Source organism: Xyrauchen texanus, chromosome 28, assembly GCF_025860055.1.
Source record: "Xyrauchen texanus isolate HMW12.3.18 chromosome 28, RBS_HiC_50CHRs, whole genome shotgun sequence".
NCBI classification, from domain to species: Eukaryota; Metazoa; Chordata; class Actinopteri; order Cypriniformes; family Catostomidae; genus Xyrauchen; species Xyrauchen texanus.
The window spans coordinates 32,985,468-33,006,977 of NC_068303.1; the positions used below are offsets into that span (position 1 = coordinate 32,985,468).

The 21,510-nt window shown below is 37.8% G+C and overlaps 1 protein-coding gene across 3 annotated transcripts in view; it reads left to right on the forward strand.

Annotated features, from left to right (window-relative positions):
• The window catches only part of LOC127622234 (YLP motif-containing protein 1-like), a 33,760-nt gene extending 21,685 nt beyond the window's left edge, over positions 1-12,075 (forward strand). For 2 of the 3 annotated variants that reach the window (XM_052096261.1, XM_052096263.1), the window contains exons 15-20: positions 673-756; positions 888-971; positions 1,151-1,231; positions 8,890-8,941; positions 9,425-9,546; positions 9,714-11,502. In XM_052096261.1, the coding sequence (XP_051952221.1) occupies positions 673-756; positions 888-971; positions 1,151-1,231; positions 8,890-8,941; positions 9,425-9,546; positions 9,714-9,860 (570 nt within the window). In that variant the 3' untranslated portion in view covers positions 9,861-11,502. Of the gene's footprint in view, positions 1-672; positions 757-887; positions 972-1,150; positions 1,232-8,889; positions 8,942-9,424; positions 9,547-9,713; positions 11,503-11,709 lie in introns of those variants that run through there. The other variant, XM_052096262.1, reaches the window with a different exon arrangement.
• The last annotated feature ends 9,435 nt before the right edge of the window (positions 12,076-21,510 follow it).

Below are 21,510 nucleotides of genomic sequence, written 5' to 3' on the forward strand. Positions count from 1 at the left end.
TGTAGAAGGTTTGGTACTCCTGAGAAGATATAATATTGCATTATTTCTCGTTCTCACATTGAGGAAAAACCATTGTTACAGATGTGAGAGTTGTGAAAGTGGTACTTGCCTATGCATGATGTGGTAAAACCATAAAAAAATGCTTTGAAACCAGCCGACTTTTTAGAGATTGTTATGGTATCCATTAAGCCTACACGATTGATTGAGTTACTATTGAAATTGCAATGTGGTCTTGCGTGATTAATAACCAATGTGGCACTTCCCAAAGGCATCATAAGCTTGAGTTGATTGTATAGGCCATTGGCGCAAATGGTTTCTACGATCTACTTGGGCTTAAAAATAGACTGCATTTAGCGATTCAGTCAGAGATTCAGTCAGCATTGTGTTAGCAAGCGGCGCCCTCTAGCGGTCTGGACAGCATTATCCATTATACCACAAAATAATTTAAAAGGCTGTTTTGTTCATTTGGTAAATCATTTCAAGCATACTTAGCCTTTGCTTATTGTTCCTGCATATTAACCTTGGATAGGAGAATTTTGCAATAGAAAATGTACACATTTCAACTGCTGTCTTTCTAAAATCTAGCTTTAGGCCACCGCCATGCGTACTTTTAGCTCTGCTGCACTGGAACTAAACTGAGTTTTTCTGACTTAATTTTTTTTTAATTCTCAGGTGTACTTGGCTGAAATCACTGCTGATCATCAAACATGTGCAAAGAGAAACATACATGGGCGGACACTGAAGGATATTACAAAGGTCTAACTTGAACATCTGTTTTTTTTAACTAGACATTTTGAGCAGCTGTTATTTTATACAGATGATCACCACTAGAACTATTTTACCTTGTTGTTCATAAACCTAACTAATAATATACTGTTTGTCCACAGCTGGCCAATGGTTGGGAGTCTGCACCACCACATATGGTACGGCTAGATATCCGATCTCTACTGCAGGACGCTGCTATTGAAGATGTAAGTCTCTTGATAAAGACTTGTGTAACGTTATAATTATATATGTGGTTCACTGTGAACATACATCATCTCAAGGAGATGCCATGTGTGACATCACGTCCTGCACTTTGATTAAAGGAATTGTAAACTTGTGTTTTACATCATCTTGATGTAATTAAATTGTTTGTTTTTTTTGATAGGTGGAGATGGAAGATTTCAACCCATCTGAGGAAGAACTGAAAGCTGAATTGAGAAAGGATGAGGAGGATGAGACAGATCTGGTAGGACCTCTCTTTTCATGCATGCTTCCTTTATCCAATAAATAAAACTGTGACTTTGTAGAGAATTTATACTTCCATTTTTACGCAATATTTCACCAAAAGAAGGTATGTACACTTAAGTTTTAGAATTCTTTCTCAATCCAAGTGGACAAAAATGAGACTAAATGAAAATAACAGTTTTCCTGAAGTAGTGGGGTGATTAAGTGTCATGCTCTAGATCATCTTTTTCATTAATGCACTTTGTAGATGTTGGTGTTATTGTGAACTTCTTGATTTATGTCTTACTCTTCATTAATTTGAATCATTAAATTATTTAAGCAAATATACTGGCAACAGCACACTTAATGTTATCTATCTAGATGCAGTCCACACAATATCTCTCTGAAGTGCTAGATAATTTCTCTCATATTTCTACTCTCTATGTGTACAGCATAATTGTGTCTGTAAGGAAGAATTGACTCTCTACATTTATTCTCCCATGCCTTTATACCACATTTTTTACCTCATATATGGTTCCACTTCGGTAACTATTAAATAAGTAAATAAGAGGTTGACCATTTCGAAATCTGAACCTCTTTCACAATAGCATCGGTTGAAATGTGCATGTTATTTTGGGTCAATTTTTGTACATTTTTGGAGTGGTCAACGTCAATGAGGATTTTGAAAAATCTCTAGCATGAAATCTTTAAAAGGAAAAAAAAGAAAGAAAATATATATATACTCATACAGTTGAAGTCAGAAGTTTACATGCACTTAGGTTTAAGTCATTAAAAAATTTGTTTAGCAAACTATAGTTTCATCAAGTGATTTAGGACATCTACTTTGTGCAGTTAAAGAGTCATTTTTCCAGCAATTGTTTACAGACAGATTGTTTCAATTTGAATTGACTATATCACAATTACAGTGGGTCAGAAGTTTAGATACACTAATTTAACTGCCTTTAAGCAGCTTGGAAAATTCCAGAAAATGAGGTCAAGCCTTAAGGCAATTAGCTTCTGATAGGAGGTGTACTGAATTGGAGGTGTACCTGTGGATGTATTTTAAGGCCTACCTTCAAACTCAGTGCCTCTTTGCTTGACATCATGGAAAAATTTAAAGAAATCAGCCAAGACCTTAGAAAAAAATTGTGGACCTCCACAAGTCTGGTTCATCCTTGGGAGCAATTTCCAAACACTCCACGTTCATTTGTAAAATCTGTCACAGCTTGAGTAAAACATTATTGATCACTGATTGCATGCAGATAGAATGATGACATTACATACAAGAACACTTTCTGGCCAAGATGTTTTATATTTCTTTCTTCTCTAGTCTTACACTCTTGTCTACACCAGGCACGAGCGGCTAGGCGCGATGCAACAAAAGCAAATTGCTCCCATTATAATGAATGATGTTGTCAACACTGGATGCGTCTATCACGTTGTGCCGACAGTAAACGTCTAATTTTATTTTGCACTGCATGCGCTGGTGCTGCTACTGCCAACAAGACAAATAAACAGTTTAGAATGTTCGCTTTGACGCGTCCAGTGTAGACAGCCTCAAGATGCATTCAGCACTTCAGTCAGCATTGTGTAAGCAAGTGGCGCCCTCTAGTGGTCTAGACATCACTATCCAGTATCCATTATACCACAATAGAACTTAAAAAGGAGTATTGTTCATTTGGTGACTTTTTTTATTTTTCCATGATGAGGTTGACATTTTTGTAGAATCTCCCAACATATGCATAATATGAATTTGTGATATTCTATTATAGACAGTACTAACTTGTAAAATGTGAGTTATGTTGTTTTGAACTGCAAACACAAGATTTTGCGATGCAATGTCACTCCTATCCGGTGTAGACAATATGTTAGAGGCAATAAAAATGTTGAACAATTGAAAGGTTGTGGTGTTAAAGAACAGCTGAACTGAAAAATGGCTTACCTGTTGTTGTTTTTTCCCATGAGATTTAAAAAAAAAATTATATTATTAAAATAGGCTTCTATAAATGTCTACATTTTACACAGCATGTCTTATGAAACAACATAATTGCTAGTATAAGTGACAGATTCTTTAAATTTAAAACCAGTTAATGTAAAACTGAATTTTTTATATTTCTTAATGCTCAACCATGGCCTACTTTGTTTGCAACTTAAGCTTTTTGTGTCAAGTGAAGTCTTGCAGAACAAAATGTATATTCATCGATTTGCCAAAATTTCAGTACCAATGAACCAGTGAAGTTCTCAAGTAATTATTCAAGACCATTATAAAAAAAGAAGGAAACAAATTACAAGCAATGGAACAACACTGTAAAACAGACTTTCTCATGTGTCATAAAGCTAAACATTTGGGAATTTCAAAATATGTGCTAAGAAGTGGGAATTTATTTATTTATAAAGCCAGATATTGGAGGGGGAAAAAACTTTTTTTTTTTTGTTGTTCCTGCCAAAGGCAGTCATTTTCCTGCTCCAAATAATCTGACTTTAAACAGTTTTTAAATGTATTGTAATTCAATGATATTCAGGCCACATTCACACAAACATGTTTTCATTTGAAAACACATTAATTTTACCAAGTTTTGGCCTTCCGTCCACACTGAGACAGGTTTTTGGCAGTGAAAACAGAACTTTTCTAAAACGCTCTTCTAAATTGATACAGTGCATCCGGAAAGTGTTCACAACGCTTAACAAAATGTGGAAAAAGTGATGTTACAGCCTTATTCCAAAATGGATTCAATTCTTTATTTTCCTCAAAATTCTACAAACAATACCCCGAATGACAACGTAAAAGAAGTTTGTTTGAAATCTTTGCAAATTTATTAAAAATAAAAAATTAAAAAAATCACAAGTATTCACAGCCTTTGCCATGACACTCAAAATTGAGCTCAGGTGTATCCTGTTTCCACTGATCATCCTTGAGATGTTTCTACAACTTGATTGGAGTCCACCTGTGGTAAATTCAGTTGATTGGACATGATTTGGAAAGGCACACACCTGTCTATATAAGGTCCCACATTTAACAGTGCATGTCAGAGCACAAACCAAGCCATGAAGTCCAAGGAATTGCCTGTAGACCTTTGAGACAGGATTGTATCGAGGCACAGATCTGGTGAAGGGTACAGAAAATGTTCTGCAATATTGAAGGCCCCAATGAGCACAGTGGCCGCCATCCGTAAATGGAAGAAGTTTGGAACCACCAGAAGGGCCTTAGTCAGGGAGGTGACCAAAAACCTGATTGTCACTGACAGAGCTCCAGCATTTCTCTGTGGAGAGAGGAGAACCTTCCAGAACTACAACCATCTCTTCAGCACTCCACCAATCAGGCCTGTATGGTAGAGTGGCCAGACGGAAGCCACTCTTCAGTAAAAGGCACATGACAGCCCGCCTGGAGTTTGCTAAAAGGCACCTAAAGGACTCTCAGACCACGAGAAACAAAATTCTCTGGTCTGATGAAACAAAGATTGAACTCTCTGGCCTGAATGGCAAGTGTCATGTCTGGAGGAAGCCAGGCACCGCTCATCACCTGGCCAATACCATACCTACAGTGAAGCATGGGGGTAGCAGCATCATGCTGTGGGGATGTTTTTCAGCGGCAGGAACTGGGAGACTAGTCAGAATCGAGGGAAAGATGAATGCAGTTATGTACAGAGACATCCTTGATGAAAACCTACTCCAGAGTGCTCTGGACCTCAGACTGGGGCAAAGGTTCATCTTCCAACAGGACAATGACCCAAAGCACACAGCCAAGATAACAAAGGAGTGTCTACGGGACAACTCTGTGAATGTCCTTGAGTTGCCCGTACTTGAACCTGATTGAACATCTCTGGAGAGATCTGAAAAAGGCTGTGCACCGACGCGCCTTATCCAACCTGATGGAGCTTGAGAGGTCCAGCAAAGAAGAATGGGAGAAACTGCCCAAAAATAGGTGTGCCAAGCATTTAGCATCATACACAAAAAGACTTAAGGCTGTAATTGGTGCCAAAAGTGCTTCAATAAAGTATTGAGCAAAGGCTGCGAATACTTATGTACATGTTTTTTTTTTGTTTTTTTTTTAATAGTACATTTGCAAAGATTTCAAACAAACTTCTTTCACGTTGTCATTATGGGGTATTGGTTGTAGAATTTCAAGGAAAATAATGAATCAAATAAATTTTGGAATAAGGCTGTAACATAACAAAACGTGGAAAAAGTGAAGCGCTGTGAATAGTTTCTGGATGCACCGTAAATAAAACAATTACACCACTACATATGACTATAGTTTTTTTTCTTTTTTGGGTGCGTTGATCCATTTGTAAAGCAATGAAGTGATGATATGCACTCTGATAAACTTTTGTTGTTTTAATTACATAACTTTACAAGGGACTGAAGACATTTCTGTGCGTAGTCGAAGATGTTTCTTCCTAAATGTGTGAAACAATCATATCATATTCACACTCTTTTTATACAAACAACATCTCAGTGACATCACATGACTACGTTTTCAATCATGATTAGAATCAATCAGTGCTTAAAAGATCACCAGGTGCTAACAATAATAGATACAATTAACAAATAAACACAAGAATCACAAAATATACATGATTTTATATAATCACTAAACAAGAACAATCAACCAAGTGTGAAAGATTCAAACATTGAAACATCAGATTTGCACCATCATAAATCAACATTAGTCATCACAGTTTAAATTCCCATAGATGTCCAAACCAAAAAGCTAAGTTATTTAAATTACCTCCTTTATGAGATCTTTGAATTGTTTACTACTGTGACCCATCTCATTAAAAAGTCTTGCTACTGGAGACGTTATATCTTGACATCTAATAGTTGACTTATGTTCATTAGTTCCAAGTTTTAGGTGTCATGATCATTTACTGATCTATATATTTTTGCAAGGACATCTTATCATATCCATTACAAATTGAGTTGTACAGGTTATCAATGACTTGATCGTATAATATGTTTTTGTACAAGGACATACAAACTCTTTACATTTCAGTTTTGGCAGGCAGCGCCATTTCTACATGGGGAACAGCCCAGTGAAGGTGTTCCAAGTACAGTCTGAAACAACAGCACTTGTTGCACTTCTGACTTTTTTCTTCTCCTTTTTTTTAACACATGTGCAGTAAGGGGAATTATGTGTGTTCATATGTTTCGATGTGGACTAGCAACCTTTGGAAATGTTTGAAAATGGCATTGTGGACAGAGAGCGTTATGAAAATGCCATTTTCAAGATTACTGTGGACATGGTCTAAATGTGATTATAATCATAAAGTTAGGCAAAGTATTACAATATTCCTGAAATCCCTTGGGACATTTTAATGTATTCTTCTACTGGCCTCAACACGTGATCAGCCTGATCAATACCTTTTGCAAATTCTTCCCTCTTTATTGGCATCAGCAGAAATTGTGTAAAGCAGAATGAAGTATGTCAATACAATTTTCAGTGTCCCTTATCTTGGACGGATGCACAAATTTAATGCATTATAGATATTCACAGATGTCTAATGAACACCTGGGATGTTAAGACACTTTTTCAGATCTTTGTAAAGCGTTAGATCTCTAACAACCTGGCTGTTCATTCCCAGACCTCAGAGATCTAATTCATATCTTCAAAAACTGCTAACAGTATTTTATTTTTTGCAATGTTAGCAGGATCATGTTAAAGATAGGGTTATTTTCTATTTGTTGATTGAATTTAGTATTTTTATACAGTTGAGCAACTGATGCTATTACAGGAATCCACACTAAAAAAATTACTACAGTCATTGAACCTAAAAATGGAAAATTCTGGCACCAAATGACTGTTTTTAGAAACTACATAGAAAGCTGAAGAAAAGACAGCTATTAAATAAAAAACGTGTGTCTTAATGTCATGGGACATCTCATACACAGTGGCTACAAGAGAACAAATTGAATGATATCCTTAGCTACCAAGTTTGGGTACACAATATGGGACTTTAAATTATATAAAGCCCAAAATACACTGGGGACAGAGTATGCACTCATATAACCATTTACAAATTACTACGAAATAAACACTACAAAGTGAGCATTTTCATTTGACAACAAAATGAGTAATTCATCAACGATAGGGTGTCAGTGATTCTGGTAGTCAGTTGTAAATTCACTGACAGCTAATTCGATGTATGATTTACAGAGATGATGACACTGATTTAAACTGCTAACCTGAGCTCATCAGTTTAAACCAGTTTCATGATTCTTTTTGGCTGATTCATTTAAAGCCTGGTTCGAAAGAGTCATTTGTCCACAAATCGGGCATCATGGCTCACACTGTGTTTGTTGTTGAGTACAGGGAACTTATAAAAGCAGCATAACATCACATTGACACAGCATTTAATTCAATACCTCACAAATAAATCAAATCTGACGAAACTGCATATGAAAGCAGATCTTAAAGATCTTAAAATTAGTGTCACCTTATTTTTTGTCGCATTTGAGACCATTTTAGTTGCAGTCTGAAGCCCTGTATTATATAACCTGTACAGTGATTTTGAACTCTCAAACATTACTTGCATTGATGTTCAAATGTGTTTGAGGCATTCACAATCTTGTACTAGTGTGTATTTACAGCTTAAACTTCAGTATTGCAACCAATCAAGGCAAAGTGTGTGTGTTTATTTCTTGGCTATGCATTTTCACAAAGTTATAAATGTAGTGAAAATCACACTAACATTTAGTTTATTCTTCCAGGTTATAAGTCACTATACTTGAGAGGAATCATGTGATTTATAGTTTATTGTGGCCGAAAATTCTTTGACCAATAGAAAATACAATATAAAACTCTGTAATGGGAAATGTACACATTAGACTGCCCATTCCAGGAATAGGTTTATTAAATGGTCCCAAAAATGTAATAAAATGAATGTAGCTGTAGCACTGTATTTAGAAAGCATCCAATTAGAAAGTTGTTGAGATTTATGTCAACATCCTAAATGTGCACTGTTGGAGACCAGGATTAACAAACACTGCATAAAGTCCTAAGAAATGCAATTTCTTATTGTAAGTTCACAAATAATCACATCAAACCTTTAAGCATCCCATTTATCTTTAGGTTCAATACATTATCTTGGATGCTTATGTCTGGTGGTAGTCTTTAGATCTAATTAAGCTAGCTATATATATATATATATATATATATATATATATATATATATATATATATATATAACTAACCAATTTGAATGAAAATGCAATCATTTTACATGCAATTGGACTCCTTGCCTCTATTTCCCGTGTGTCCATTTCTCTTGGCTATTTTGTTTTATCCTCTTGTAACATAGTAACAGATCTCTGCATCAAAAATATGTTGTGGCTTTGCGGTATAAAGTCAAATGAACGTATATGAATGAAGCAGTCAAGGATGTACGAGTTGCCCTCAAGTAGGGTATTAAAATCTGCATGCTGTTGCATTCTGTACCCAATAGAAATTCCCTTGTCGTATACAAGGACTGTTTATCAATCAGGTTTCTGTGAGCTCATTGTTGTCTTGTTGTGATTTATTAATGATCTCTTTTCAAGCTATTCTCTTATCCAAAGCATCATCATTGCTTCCCAGCCCCTATTCTGTCCCTGTCTTCTGTCAGTCGCTCTTGTCACACTGTCTGTCCCCTCTGTCCCTCATCCCCTGAGGATTAACAGCCGGAGTGTCTCTCTGTAATATAGGGATACCTTCCGAAAAGCAAATGGGAGATGGACACTTCAGAAGCAAAACTCGGTAGGTATTTCTGTCTTGTGGTATTTTTACTCAAATTTGGTTTTGTTTTTTTAAAGACACTTCTCCGCAAAATATTTACAGTAAATTTCATTTCTCCTGCACATTTTTATTGGCTTTATTTTATATTTGTTTTTATCCATATAACATTTTTTTGGTGATCTCCATGGAAAAAGGTAAAAATGAAAGAGTTACACAAACATTTAAAAAACTGTCATTTACTCACCCATATCTTGTTCAAATCTCATATGCTGTAATTTTTTCTGTGGAATACACAAAAATAAATGGCTTTAATATCAGTGAACTTCATGTGTATTATACACATCTCATTGGACACCTATCAATCGCAACTGAAAATAAACTATAACCAATGCTTGGTCAGATTTGTACATAGATAACTAGGGATTAGCAGATTTGACACAAGGTAGTAAACATACCTCTGATGTGGAATTGGTGAAGACTCTAGATGCTGTTTTGTCCTTCCAGACAAATTGGACGGTTTGGCAGGTGGAGGCAAGAGAAAGCGCAACACTATGTCCGGCATGGAGGACTTTCTTCAGCTGCCTGATGACTATGCCAGTCGAATGTCTGAACCTGGAAAAAAGAGGGTAATGTTCTACACTTCACAATATTGTTTTATACATGAAATAATTGAAAAGTTGATCTGTATTTTTATTCTGCTGTACTATAATCCCAGTTGGTGACGAGGGTGGGGTTGTAGTGTGTATACTACAAGGAAAAATGTTGCACTCATCATAACTTACTGATGTTTCAGGTGCGCTGGGCTGATCTGGAGGAGCAGAAGGATGCAGATAGAAAGCGCGCGATTGGTTTTGTAGTCGGTCAAACCGACTGGGAGAAAATCACAGACGAGAGCGGCCAGATCGCTCAGAGAGCTCTCAACCGCACAAAGTATTTTTAGGAGATTTTGTAAAGACTTTGTTAGTATAGCATTTAAGGTGAGTTTCTAGTTTCTTAACTTTCTGGGTAGCCAAAGTCAGTGAACTATTATAGATATTCTTTATATGGATAGACAGAGACATTGACAGTGTACTTTCCTATGAGTATTCTGCAAAATGTTAGAACATGATTTGAAACGTCATGCTCATGATAACATGTACATAAGTATTCACAGCCTTTGCCATGACACTCAAATTGAGCTCAGATGTATCCTGTTTCCACTGATAATCCTTGATGTTTCTACAACTTGATTGGAGTCCAACTGTGGTAAATTCAATTGATTGGACATGATTTGGAAAGGCGCACACCTGTTTATATAAGGTCCCACAGTTAACAGTGCATGTCAGAGCACAAACCAAGCCATGAAGTTCAAGGAATTGTCTGTAAACCTCCGAGACAGGATTGTATACAGGCACAGATCTGGGGAAAGGTACAGAAAAAATTCTGCAGCATTGAAGGTCCCAATGAGCACAGTGACCTCCATCCAAAAATGGAAGAAGTTTGGAACCACCAGGACTCTTCCTAGAGCTGGCCGCCCGGCCAAACTGAGCGATCGTGGGAGGAAGGGCCTTAGTCAGGGAGGTGACCAAGAACCCAATGGTCACTCTGACAGAGCTCCAGCAATTCTCTGTGGAGAGAGGAGATCCTTCCAGAAGAACAACCATCTCTGCAGCACTCCACCAATAAGGCCTGTATGGTAGAGTGGCCAGACGGAAGCCACTCCTTAGTAAAAGGCACATGACAGCCCACCTGGAGTTTGCCAAAAGGCACCTGAAGAACATGACTCTCAGACCATGAGAAACAAAATTCTCTGGTCTGATGAAACAAAGATTGAACTCTTTGGCCTGAATTGCAAGTATCATGTCTGGAGGAAACCCCTCATCACCTGACCAATACCATTCCTACAGTGAAGCATGGGGGTAGCAGCATCATGCTGTGGGGCTGTTTTTCAGCGGCAGGAACTGGGAGACTAGTCAGGATCGAGGGAAAGATGAATGTAGCAATGAACAGAGATATCCTTGATGAAAACCTGCTCCAGAGTGCGCTGGACCTCAGACTGGGGTGAAGGTTCATCTTCCAACAGGACAACGACCCTAAGCACACGGGGTAACTCTGTGAATGTCTGGCCCAGCCACAGCCCAGACTTGAACCCAATTGAAAAGGCTGTGCACCGACGCTCCCCATCCAACCTGATGGAGCTTGAGAGGTCCAGCAAAGAAGAATGGGAGAAACTGGCCAAAAATAGGTGTGCCAAGCTTGTAGCATCATACACAAAAAGACTTGAGGCTGTAATTGCTGCCAAAGGTGATTCAACAAAGAATTGAGCAAAGGCTGTGAATACTTAAGTACATGTGATTTATTTTTTTTTTTTCCTCACTCCATGATGTAATTATGGGGTTTTGTTTAATCCATTTTGGAATAAGGCGGTAACATGACAAAATGTGGAAAAAGTGAAGCACTGTGAATACTTTCTGGATGCACTGTAACTCATGTAATTATGGGTGCAGAAACGAAACCCATTTATTGCAGTTATTTTCATAAGCAAAAAAAAAAAAGCTCTTCAGTTATGTACAGTATTAGTAACTAACTTTTTTTTTTTTCTTCACAAGATTTGATTTGATCTGGTTTATGTTATGTGTAAATACGCTATTGTTCATTGCTAGTTCATAATGCATTACCTAAAAACTACTTTGTACATTTTAGACTGTTATTATACAAGGTGTGAAGATTCTTTCTTTTCAAATACTTATACGTTTTAAACAAAATAATTCTCACTTCGTGTCTTTCAACCAGTCTTTTTCTTGTTTCAGGTCACCAGTCCATGAAAATCTTGATGTCTTAACTGTACTGACTGCTGAACAAACAGCTTTGTCCCTTATGCTCAGATACAGAAGCATAGTGAAGATCTACTCTGTACTACATGTAATGGCCTTGGTGTAATATCTTGGAAAGCCCATTTTGTTTTATTCTCAATCTTATTTTAATAGGTTAAGCATTGTGTGACGTTTTGTGACAGTGATACATTTGCTTGTAGGTAATATCCTTACTTTTTTGTGTTTTTTTTTGTTGTTGTTGTTTTTTTTTTTTAAAGATTTTTATTCCATAGATCTGATGTATTCAGCTCTAAACTGTAACGTAGTTTACATAAACATATACACTCTTAATAAAGGTTACAAAACAGCTTCATAAAAAACCTTTATACAATTACCCTTTCAGTCTTTATTTATGTTGCCTTTACAAAACTCTGTCTTTCTCTTTCTCGAATTGTGAAACTTCTCACTCGTCTGTAATTTAAACATTGATGCAAGATACCTTACCAATAAGCTTAACTTATGAAGGGGTTTGCTGGCTTCTCATGTGGATAAGAATGATGATTGACAGTTCTGTTCCTGCTGTTATTGGAATGCTGTCATTTGGTTAGCCACATAGGTTGCCAGGAAACATTTACAGGGATTTTGCACTAAAGACTGCTTTTGGCTCGGACAAGCTCTGTATTAGAGCCTTCTATTTTTTACTTGGACTAATGTCCATCACTTTGGCGAAATGCCTTTTTATTGCATTTACAGAGACTTTAATATCATTATTTGTTGCAATAGCATAATTGGGTCTTTTATTGAATGCACACTGGGTATTAGTACACTTGTTTTGTCAAGTGGTACACCCAACAGTGATGTTCATTAAATCTTAAAAATGACAACAGATTGGGTGGGGCCTGGTAGCTCAGTGGTAAATACACTGGCTACCATCCCTGGAGTTTGCGAATCCCAGGGTGTGCTGAGCAGTGGTGGACGAAGTACACACACCATGTACTTGAGTTAAAGTAAAGATACTCAAGGTAAAATATTACTCAAGTAAAAGTAGAAGTGCTGCCTTTAAACATTCACTTGAGTAAAAGTACAAAGGTATTTGCCTTCAAATGTACTTAAGTATCCAAGTACTATGATTTTTTATGGCCATAATGTCCTATTATAATTTGTCACAAGACTCTTGCTTAACTCAGTCTACATGAAGACTAATGTCACTCTTGGCACACCAATCTATTAATAATATGACATTAATTAGTCAGATGTGTGTATATATATATATATATATTTGAATTGAATACATTTTTTTGTGTGTTTAATTTTGGAGGGAAGGGGACTGTTCCCATAAGGTATAATACATTTACAGTATTTACTGTATATATTTTTCTCGAGTGTCTATGGTCATAATTATTAACATCCTAATGTTGTGATACATTCACATAAACCTGCACAACGCCATTAAATCTATATATATATATATACACACACACACATACATAGAAATATATATATATATATATATATATATATATATATATATATATATATATTCTATGTTATGGGAGCAGCCAATTTCCTCCAAAATTAAACACAAAAACGTATTAATGCAGTGTTTCTGCTACTCCCCAGAAAAAAATGCTATTATATGTAAGTCATTTTAGTGTCAACATAATAAGCAATGTACATTATGTGTCAATATTTACCGATAATTGCTGCAATAATAGCTGCTGCTCTCTGCCCCGCTTAAAATCATTGGCAACGCAATTTGTTTGGAACTATTGAGAGCTACACGAATCACGTGACCGCGCGGCGGCAAGATCACTGTCGCAACCGTCTATGTTCGCAACTCTCATATTTAACGGCTCTGGGGTGCATTTCCCGTACAATGACGTAACTTGCTGCTCCACTACCTTAGTACGATGCACTGTTGAAGAAATCAACTTGCTAGTCACGACTGTTTCCCTAAACCGTATTGTCGCAAATTGGTTGTTCAACCACGTTGGTTAATGATATCACACATGTGGTGGAGTAAAAACTACTTTTAATTAATCTGTTTGCGATCGAATTAATGCTAGATGTTTTGCTATAAATTACGGACATGTCATCTGAGGACTATCTCATATTTTTCTCAGTTATTTGCTTTATTTCCAGATTCAATCATAGGCTTGTTCTTACGCACTAGAGCACGTTCACAAATGCGCACTCTTCAAAAACGGTGCTTTAAATCTATTGACAAACTAAAAGACATAAAGGGCATTTGTATGTCTTCTAAATAGAAGATACTGATTGTACTGAATGTCATCTTGCTTATTTGGCTCAAGATAATAATTTATTAAGCCCACATGTTGTAATAACAAGAAACTCTGCTTCTAACCACAGGTCGAGAGCTGTCGTTCCAACCACACAACTCTGCGATGCTGTTTGCGAATGTTCGTTGGAACGATGGTTTCGGTAAACACCGACTCGTTGAACTATGATGATAACGACGGAACTTGCGACCATAGTTGGCTAACGATGCTTTTGGGAAACGCACCTCTGGTTCGCGCTTAGTAGATGCCGCCAAGGCAAGTTCAAAACACGCGCTGTACTGTGATTGGTGGCTCGTTTGACCAGTTACGTTTTTATCCACTCATAAATAAAAAGGAACGACTGATTTTTAAAAATGTAGTAGAGTAAAAAGTAAGATATTTGACTTGGAAATGTAGTGGAGTTAAAGTAAAAGTCTCCCCAAATTTAAATACTTCAGTAAAGTACAGATACGCAAAAAAGCTACTTAAGTACAGTAACGAATTACATTTACTTCGTTACTGTCCACCACTGGTGCTGAGTGACTCCAGCCAGGTCTTCTTAGTAACCAAATTGCGCCAGTTTCAAGGGAGGGTAGAGTCTGATGGGGTAACCTCCTCGTGATCGCTATAATGTAGTTCGTTCTTGGTGGGTGCATGGTGAGTTGGCCGTGGATCCTGCGGTGGATTGCGTGAAGCCTCCACACATGCTATGTCTCCGTGGCAACGCACTCAACAAGCCACATGATAAGATGCGTGGGTTGACGGTCTTAAAAGCGGAGGCAGATGGGATTCGTCCTCTGCCACCTTGATTGAGGCGAGTCACTATGCGACCACAAAGACTTAAAAGCGCATTGGGAATTGGACATTCCAAATTGGGTGAAAAAAAAAGAAAAGATAACAGATAATTATTGTTGAAATAAATAAGATGACGCAAAAGGTAAGTAGAAAAAGACTGCTTCTCAATCAGTGATAAATATACATTGTGAATCTAACGTACATGGATGAGCCAAAATATTGACCACTCACAGGTGAAGCGAATAATGTTGAATATCTTCTAACAAGGCCACATGGCAAGGTCTGGGTAGAGTAGATGGCAAATGAACAATCGGCTCATGTAGTCAACATGTTGAATGCAGGAGTAAAGACCTGAGCGAATTTGACATTGTTCTGACCAGAAGACTTAGTCAGAGCATCGCTGAAATGGCAAGGCTTGTGGGGTGCTCCCGGTCAGCAGTGGCGAGTACCTACCGACAGTGGTCTGAGGAGGGAAAACCCATAAAATGACTACAGGGTGTTGGGCACCCAAGGCTCATTGATGCACAAGGGCAACGAAGGCTATTCCCTCTTGTCCGAACCGACAGAAGGTCATGCATGTGTCCCAACAAACAGTGCATCGCACCTTGCCGCTTATGGGGCTGCGTAGCCGCAGTCGGTCAAGAGTGCCCATGATGACCCCTGTCCTCCGTCGAAAGCGCCTACAGTGGACATGCGAGTGTCAGAACTGGATCTTGGAGCAGTGGAAGGAGGTCATTGGTCTGATGAGTCCCATTTTCTTTTACATCATGTGGAGGGCCATGTACATGTGCACCATTTGCCTGGAGAAGTGATTGCACCAGGATGCACTGTGGGAAGATGACAAGCCAGAGGAGAGAGTGTGATGTTCTGGGCAATGTTCTGCTGGGAATGTTTAAGTGTACAATAATTTGACACGTGTCACCTACCTAAACGTCGTTGCAGACCAGGTACATCCCTTAATGGCAATGGTATTACCTGATGGTAGTTGCCTCTCTCAGCAGCATAATGCGCCCGCCCTGAACACATTGATTGGGAGTGGTTTGAGGAACATTGAGCATTTGAGTTCAAGGTGTTGCCCTGGCCTCCAAATTCCCCAGATCTTAATTCGACTGAGCATCTATGTGGTATGTGCTGGACCAACAAGTCTGATCCACGGCACCTCCACCTAGAAACTTACAGGACTTGAAGGATCTGCTGCTAATGTCTTTGTGCTTTATACTGCAGGACACCTTCATGGGTCTTGTGAGTCCATGAGTCCTGTTTTGGCGGCACGCAGAGGACCAACAGCATATTAGGCAGGTAGTCATAATGTTTTATACCAGTTATTGTTTGATATGGACTTATTAGGTGCATCTATAATTCAGTTATAGTACAAGTTACATTTGCAATTAACAATTTCAGAGCAATTGTTATTTGTGTCTATGGAAAAATTATAAATATACATATATATGGAGCTTGACACTCACTAGAAAAGAGCAGCCTGGACAAACTGCTTAATGTCTCCTTTTGTGTTGCATGGAAAGTATAAAAGCAATGCAGGGAATCAACATGGGGTTGACAAAATAAGTGTTCAGTTTTGGGTTAACTATTCATTTAATGCATAATGATGGTTCAACTGCTCCCTCTAGAGGGACACTGCACATTTTGGATATCTCCCTTTTTTTGACTCACCCAATTCAGGTCTTGGAGTCTCCACTAGGGAGCGATGAGTTATCTAATATGTGATATATCTAAAATGTGTAGTGTTATTTTGTAGTAAATATGTACTCGCACTACCTATCAGTATTATATTGGTTGCCTCCAGGTCAACCCTTATCAGAATCATTCCAGTGCACTGAAACGTCCTTAGAAATTCCCAGAATACCTCATAAAAACCTGTGAGCATTGCTGCTCCCTATGGCCACATACACACTTCAAAGTTTCAGGAGTGACAGCCTCATTTCAATGCTGGAGTGAATCTAAATTTTCATTCTGTGTGTATATGGAATACAGGAGTCAACGATTGACAAGAATTAACCATAGCAATGCTGCAGCTTCTCACACCTGTGAACAAGAAACAAAAATGCCAACAGTTTAACCCGTTTTGTGCTCATTATTTTTGAGCAAAGAGATTAATGTCTGGCAGTGTTTAGTTAGGTGCCATCAACAGAATAACTGTGTTTTGTTTATGTGCCTTTAAGTGGTTGCTTTTAAAGAGCAAGGTTTTTGGCTAGTAATGTACCGGGTTGGTTGTCACTACCTGAATGTTTCGTGAGTTACTTTGATTGTAAAATTTGGTTGTCACGGTGTACAAAACAGGATTAAGCACTAAAAGGTGAACTGGCAACCGTATTTAGCTGCAGTGTGTACTTGGCCTGTGTTTCCTTAGTGGAAATGTCATCATGTCTTCTGAAGTTTCTCAAGTCACTAGAGGATGAGTGCAAGTGTAAATGTAGGAAGACAAAGCCTTGATTTCTCTTTAAAAGAGACTGTGTTTGTTATGATTTTTATCCCTAAGATTCATGAATGGGAAACAAGAGATTAACAAAACACCCCCTTTACTATAGATTAATTTATGTGTATTCTCTTTCATAATGGTACTGTATTTTTTACATCTATAACTGAGATGCTCAATGATATGTTATACAGCTATGTTAATATAGCAACTATGGAAAAATGCCAATGATGTTGCAGGTAGTTAAGTCATCAGTAACAGGAGAACGGTGTGAACATTATTTTAAAAAATGCAGTTGATGGAAGAAAGCTAGGTTAGCATTTCTGTTCATCTCAATGTCTGTCACATACAGCTCAGAATGTACATCATTTTAAATGTGTCCCCAATCTAACACCTGATTCAATTCATCTCATTAGTAGAGTGCTCCAAAAACTGAAGTGGGTGTGTCGGATAAAGGAGACATAAAAAATGTATACATTGGTGAGCATTAGAACAAGTTTGATAAAACCCTGGACAATCAACTTTTTCATTCCGGAAGCACTTTTAAATTTTCCGAGCTCTAATATTTTGACTTGCATCAGTATATGTAAATTTAAGGAGTTGGTATATAACATGAAGCTATGGCCTGAGGTTAGTTACATTGATATCATCAACTACTTCGAGTTATGTCAGCCAACAACTGCACAATTTGAGCCTGAATTTATTTTTACTCCAACAAACACTGCTGCAACCCTGCATCCTCATATGAGGACTTTGAATTTTGGCTTCCCTGTTTCCTATACATTTAAATTAATTTAAACCCAGTGTCCTCAAGTCATGAGACTTTAGGTTTTCATTTTTAGTCCTGTGAAGTGCCTTGACAAGCGCAGTTTTCTTTGGCCTGTTGACGTTTCCTACTAAAACATGAAGCTGGGACAGGACCAATAGGCTTCAGCTTACATCACAGCTCCTGGCAGAGCCATATATATATATATATATATATATATATATTACCAATGCTGCTGCTTCTCATGCCATAGCCAAAGTTCAACAGGAGAAACTGAGAAGCGTTTTCAATACAGATTCCAACCTTTTTCCACTGACTTGAGAACGAACAATGAACACGTTAACCACGTTACGTACGTTTAAATAATTTTGCCATTGTTAAGAATTTCGCTAATATATAGATGTCATGAAAGCTAATGGACATAAAAGCAACAAAATATAAATTTTATGGGTTCCTTAAGGGATTCATTATCAAAGCCTGAAGGCACATGACAAAACAAGATGGCGGCAATTTCATTAAAGTTCTTCTATGGGATCCTGTCTAGAGGGTACCCTCCCTGTTACCTAAAGGTTTATGAGAGCCATATATGACATTCACACACTGATTGTGTTTATTTTGAGTCCTATACAGAAACCTTACACCTACCCCTAAACCTAACCATACCCTTCCACTAAATTTAACCCTAAACCTAACCTTAGTAACAGTGAATGAGACTCTCATGAGACGTAAGGCTGAAACATACTCTACGCAAGTACATGAACATAGACGCTAGCCCTTGGGACACCACATTGCCAACGCATAGTCCGGTCGAAGTTGTTTAAAGTGCGTTTTTGCATTAACGTGTGAACAAATTTCAGTACTCAACGGGGCGATATAGTTACATTTAAATGTCTGTGCCATTAAAATGGGCGTGTTATTCAGGTAAGTTGTTGTAAATATATTGGCTTTTACTTAAGACACATTTCAGATCCAATGACGCATGTAATTGAGCTCAGTAGGTTAAAATGGTTGTTCTATGTCTGGATTTCTGTCTTCTCCTAAAGGGCTGGTCACTACATTTCACTCTCCATTCAAATGCATTCGAATGCTGCATTCGGATGACTTGGTGAAATCTGAACAGTGGATTTTTATGACGAGAGCACACGTGTCGAATAGAAGATCTAAATGTCACACGCGGACCTCTTGCCTCAATACAAAGAATTCATAGTTTAAAGCTTTGTTTTATTGTTGTAGGAAAGTGAGTAGACAATATTTTTTAACATTTGTAATATGTTATTTGTGATGTATTATTTACTTACACCAGGAGTCCTCCTGCATGACATCATATCCTGTTGTTGTAGGGGGGAAAAATTGCGTGCTCAAAGCCTAGTGTGAACGCCCCTTTATGGAGAGCGGAAACAGAAAACAGTGCAACAGCAATCAGAATCGTCTTGGAACAACCCAGTGGTTGAGCAAGAAAACTGTGGATACTATAACGCAATATTTGCAATTTATGTTGCTTATTTGTATTTAGTCAGAATACACGGCTGCTTTTGAATCACTGTAAATGGACAGATCATTTTTGGCAACTTTTTGTGTAGTTACGGCATGCACCAGCAATTTTCAAATGCTAATCAGCCAAACCTTGACCCCAGTATGTTCATTCATAGCGTCTTTTTATTCTGTTGTTATAATTTAAGTATAGCTGAACCCAAGAAACACATGATTATGCAGTCATCATGAATAACAAAGCTGTTTGTGATATGGCTTTGTGCTAGCTGAACAAATAGTTTGAATTGGATCCAAACAGTACAAGGGTGTGTCAGTTCTTCAGTGTGAAAAGCTCAATGTTCACTAGCAAATTAGCAATTTCAAACGTGTCAGAAGTTGTCTTTCAGTTGGCGTGGCTGTTAATGCCCACCCAATGAGAGAAGCAGCCACGCACACAGACTCCCTCTGATTTTCAAATGATCATGTACATGAAGCTTACTACTGAAATGATACACTTGAGATTGTCTTTGTTTGCATAAAGGTGTGCTGTTGCACTCGATAGCATAAAAGGAGAAGGTGGAAGAGAAATTAAACCGCACACAAACTTTCTGGGAATGCCCGAGATTTGAGAGTATAACATGGCATGACTAAGATGCGCTGACCTCTTGTTTCCAAGCTATAAAGACAAAGGGGATGTTGCATTTAAAAAGAGCTAAACTAGTTTTCACACTACTGTGATAGATTTAGATGTGTGAGAGAAAACCTTTCATTTTAGAGTTTATTAATTGTACCTTATTTATATTTATTAGTCACTTATGTTTTTTTGTTTTTTTTTTAAGGACGTAATTTTATTAACCAATTTTGCATTAATGTGATCAAAATTACAATATTACAAAATTATGATTCAATCTAATCGGAGGGTATTAAACATGTTTGATATTTTTACAATATTATATTTGGCATAATAAATACCCATTTTTTAATAACTGGGAGGTAACTCTGGTCTCTACCCATATAGCACACGTATATATTTTTTTAGATGTCTGTTATATAACATATGTGAAGCATCTTTAAAAGATCAGATTCAGAAACATCATAAAACATGTCTTTCTGACATCCGAGAGAAAGCGTCTCAAAGACTATTTAAAGATGAGCAAACAAGGTTAAAAATATGTCTTCCAGATCTAAACACACACATCAAATAGACGTCTGGATAATGTATGTGTGCCATTAGATTCAGGAACTTTCTAACATCTTTAATTATACTCAACATAAACTCAGCAAAAAAAGATATGTCCCTTTTTCAGGACATTGTATTTTAAAGATAATTTTGTAAAAATCCAAATAACATTACAGATCTTTATTGTAAAGGGTTTAAACAATGTTTTCCATGCTTGTTCAATGAACCATGAACAATTAATGAACATGCACCTGTGGAACAGTTGTTAAGACTCTAACAGCTTACAGACAGGAGGCAGTTAAGGTCACAAACTTAGGACATTAAAGAGACCTTTCTACTGACTCTGAAAAACGCCAAAAGAAAGATGCCCAGGGTCCTGCTCATCTGCATGAATGTGCCTTTGGCATGCTGCATGGAGGCATGAGGACTGCAGATGTGGCCTGGGCAATAAATGGCAATGTCTGTACTGTGAGATGCCTAAGACAGGGAGACAGGAAGGACTGCTGATCGTCCTTGCAGTGACAGACCACGTGTAACAACACCTGCACAAGATCGGTACATCCAAATATCACACCTGTGGGACAGGTACAAGATGGCAACATCAACTGCCCGAGTTACACCAGAAATGCACGATCCCTCCATCAGTGCTCAGACTTTCCGCAATAGGCTGAGAGAGGCTGGACTGAGGGCTTGTAGGCCTGTTGTAAGGCAGATCCTTATCAGACATCACCGGCAACAACGTCGCCTATTTATACAAACCCACCTTCGCTGGACCAGACAGGACTGGCAAAAAGTGCTCTTCACTGATGAGTCGTGGTTGTGTCTAACCAGGAGTGATGGTCAGACTTGCGTATATCGTCGAAGGAAAGAGCGT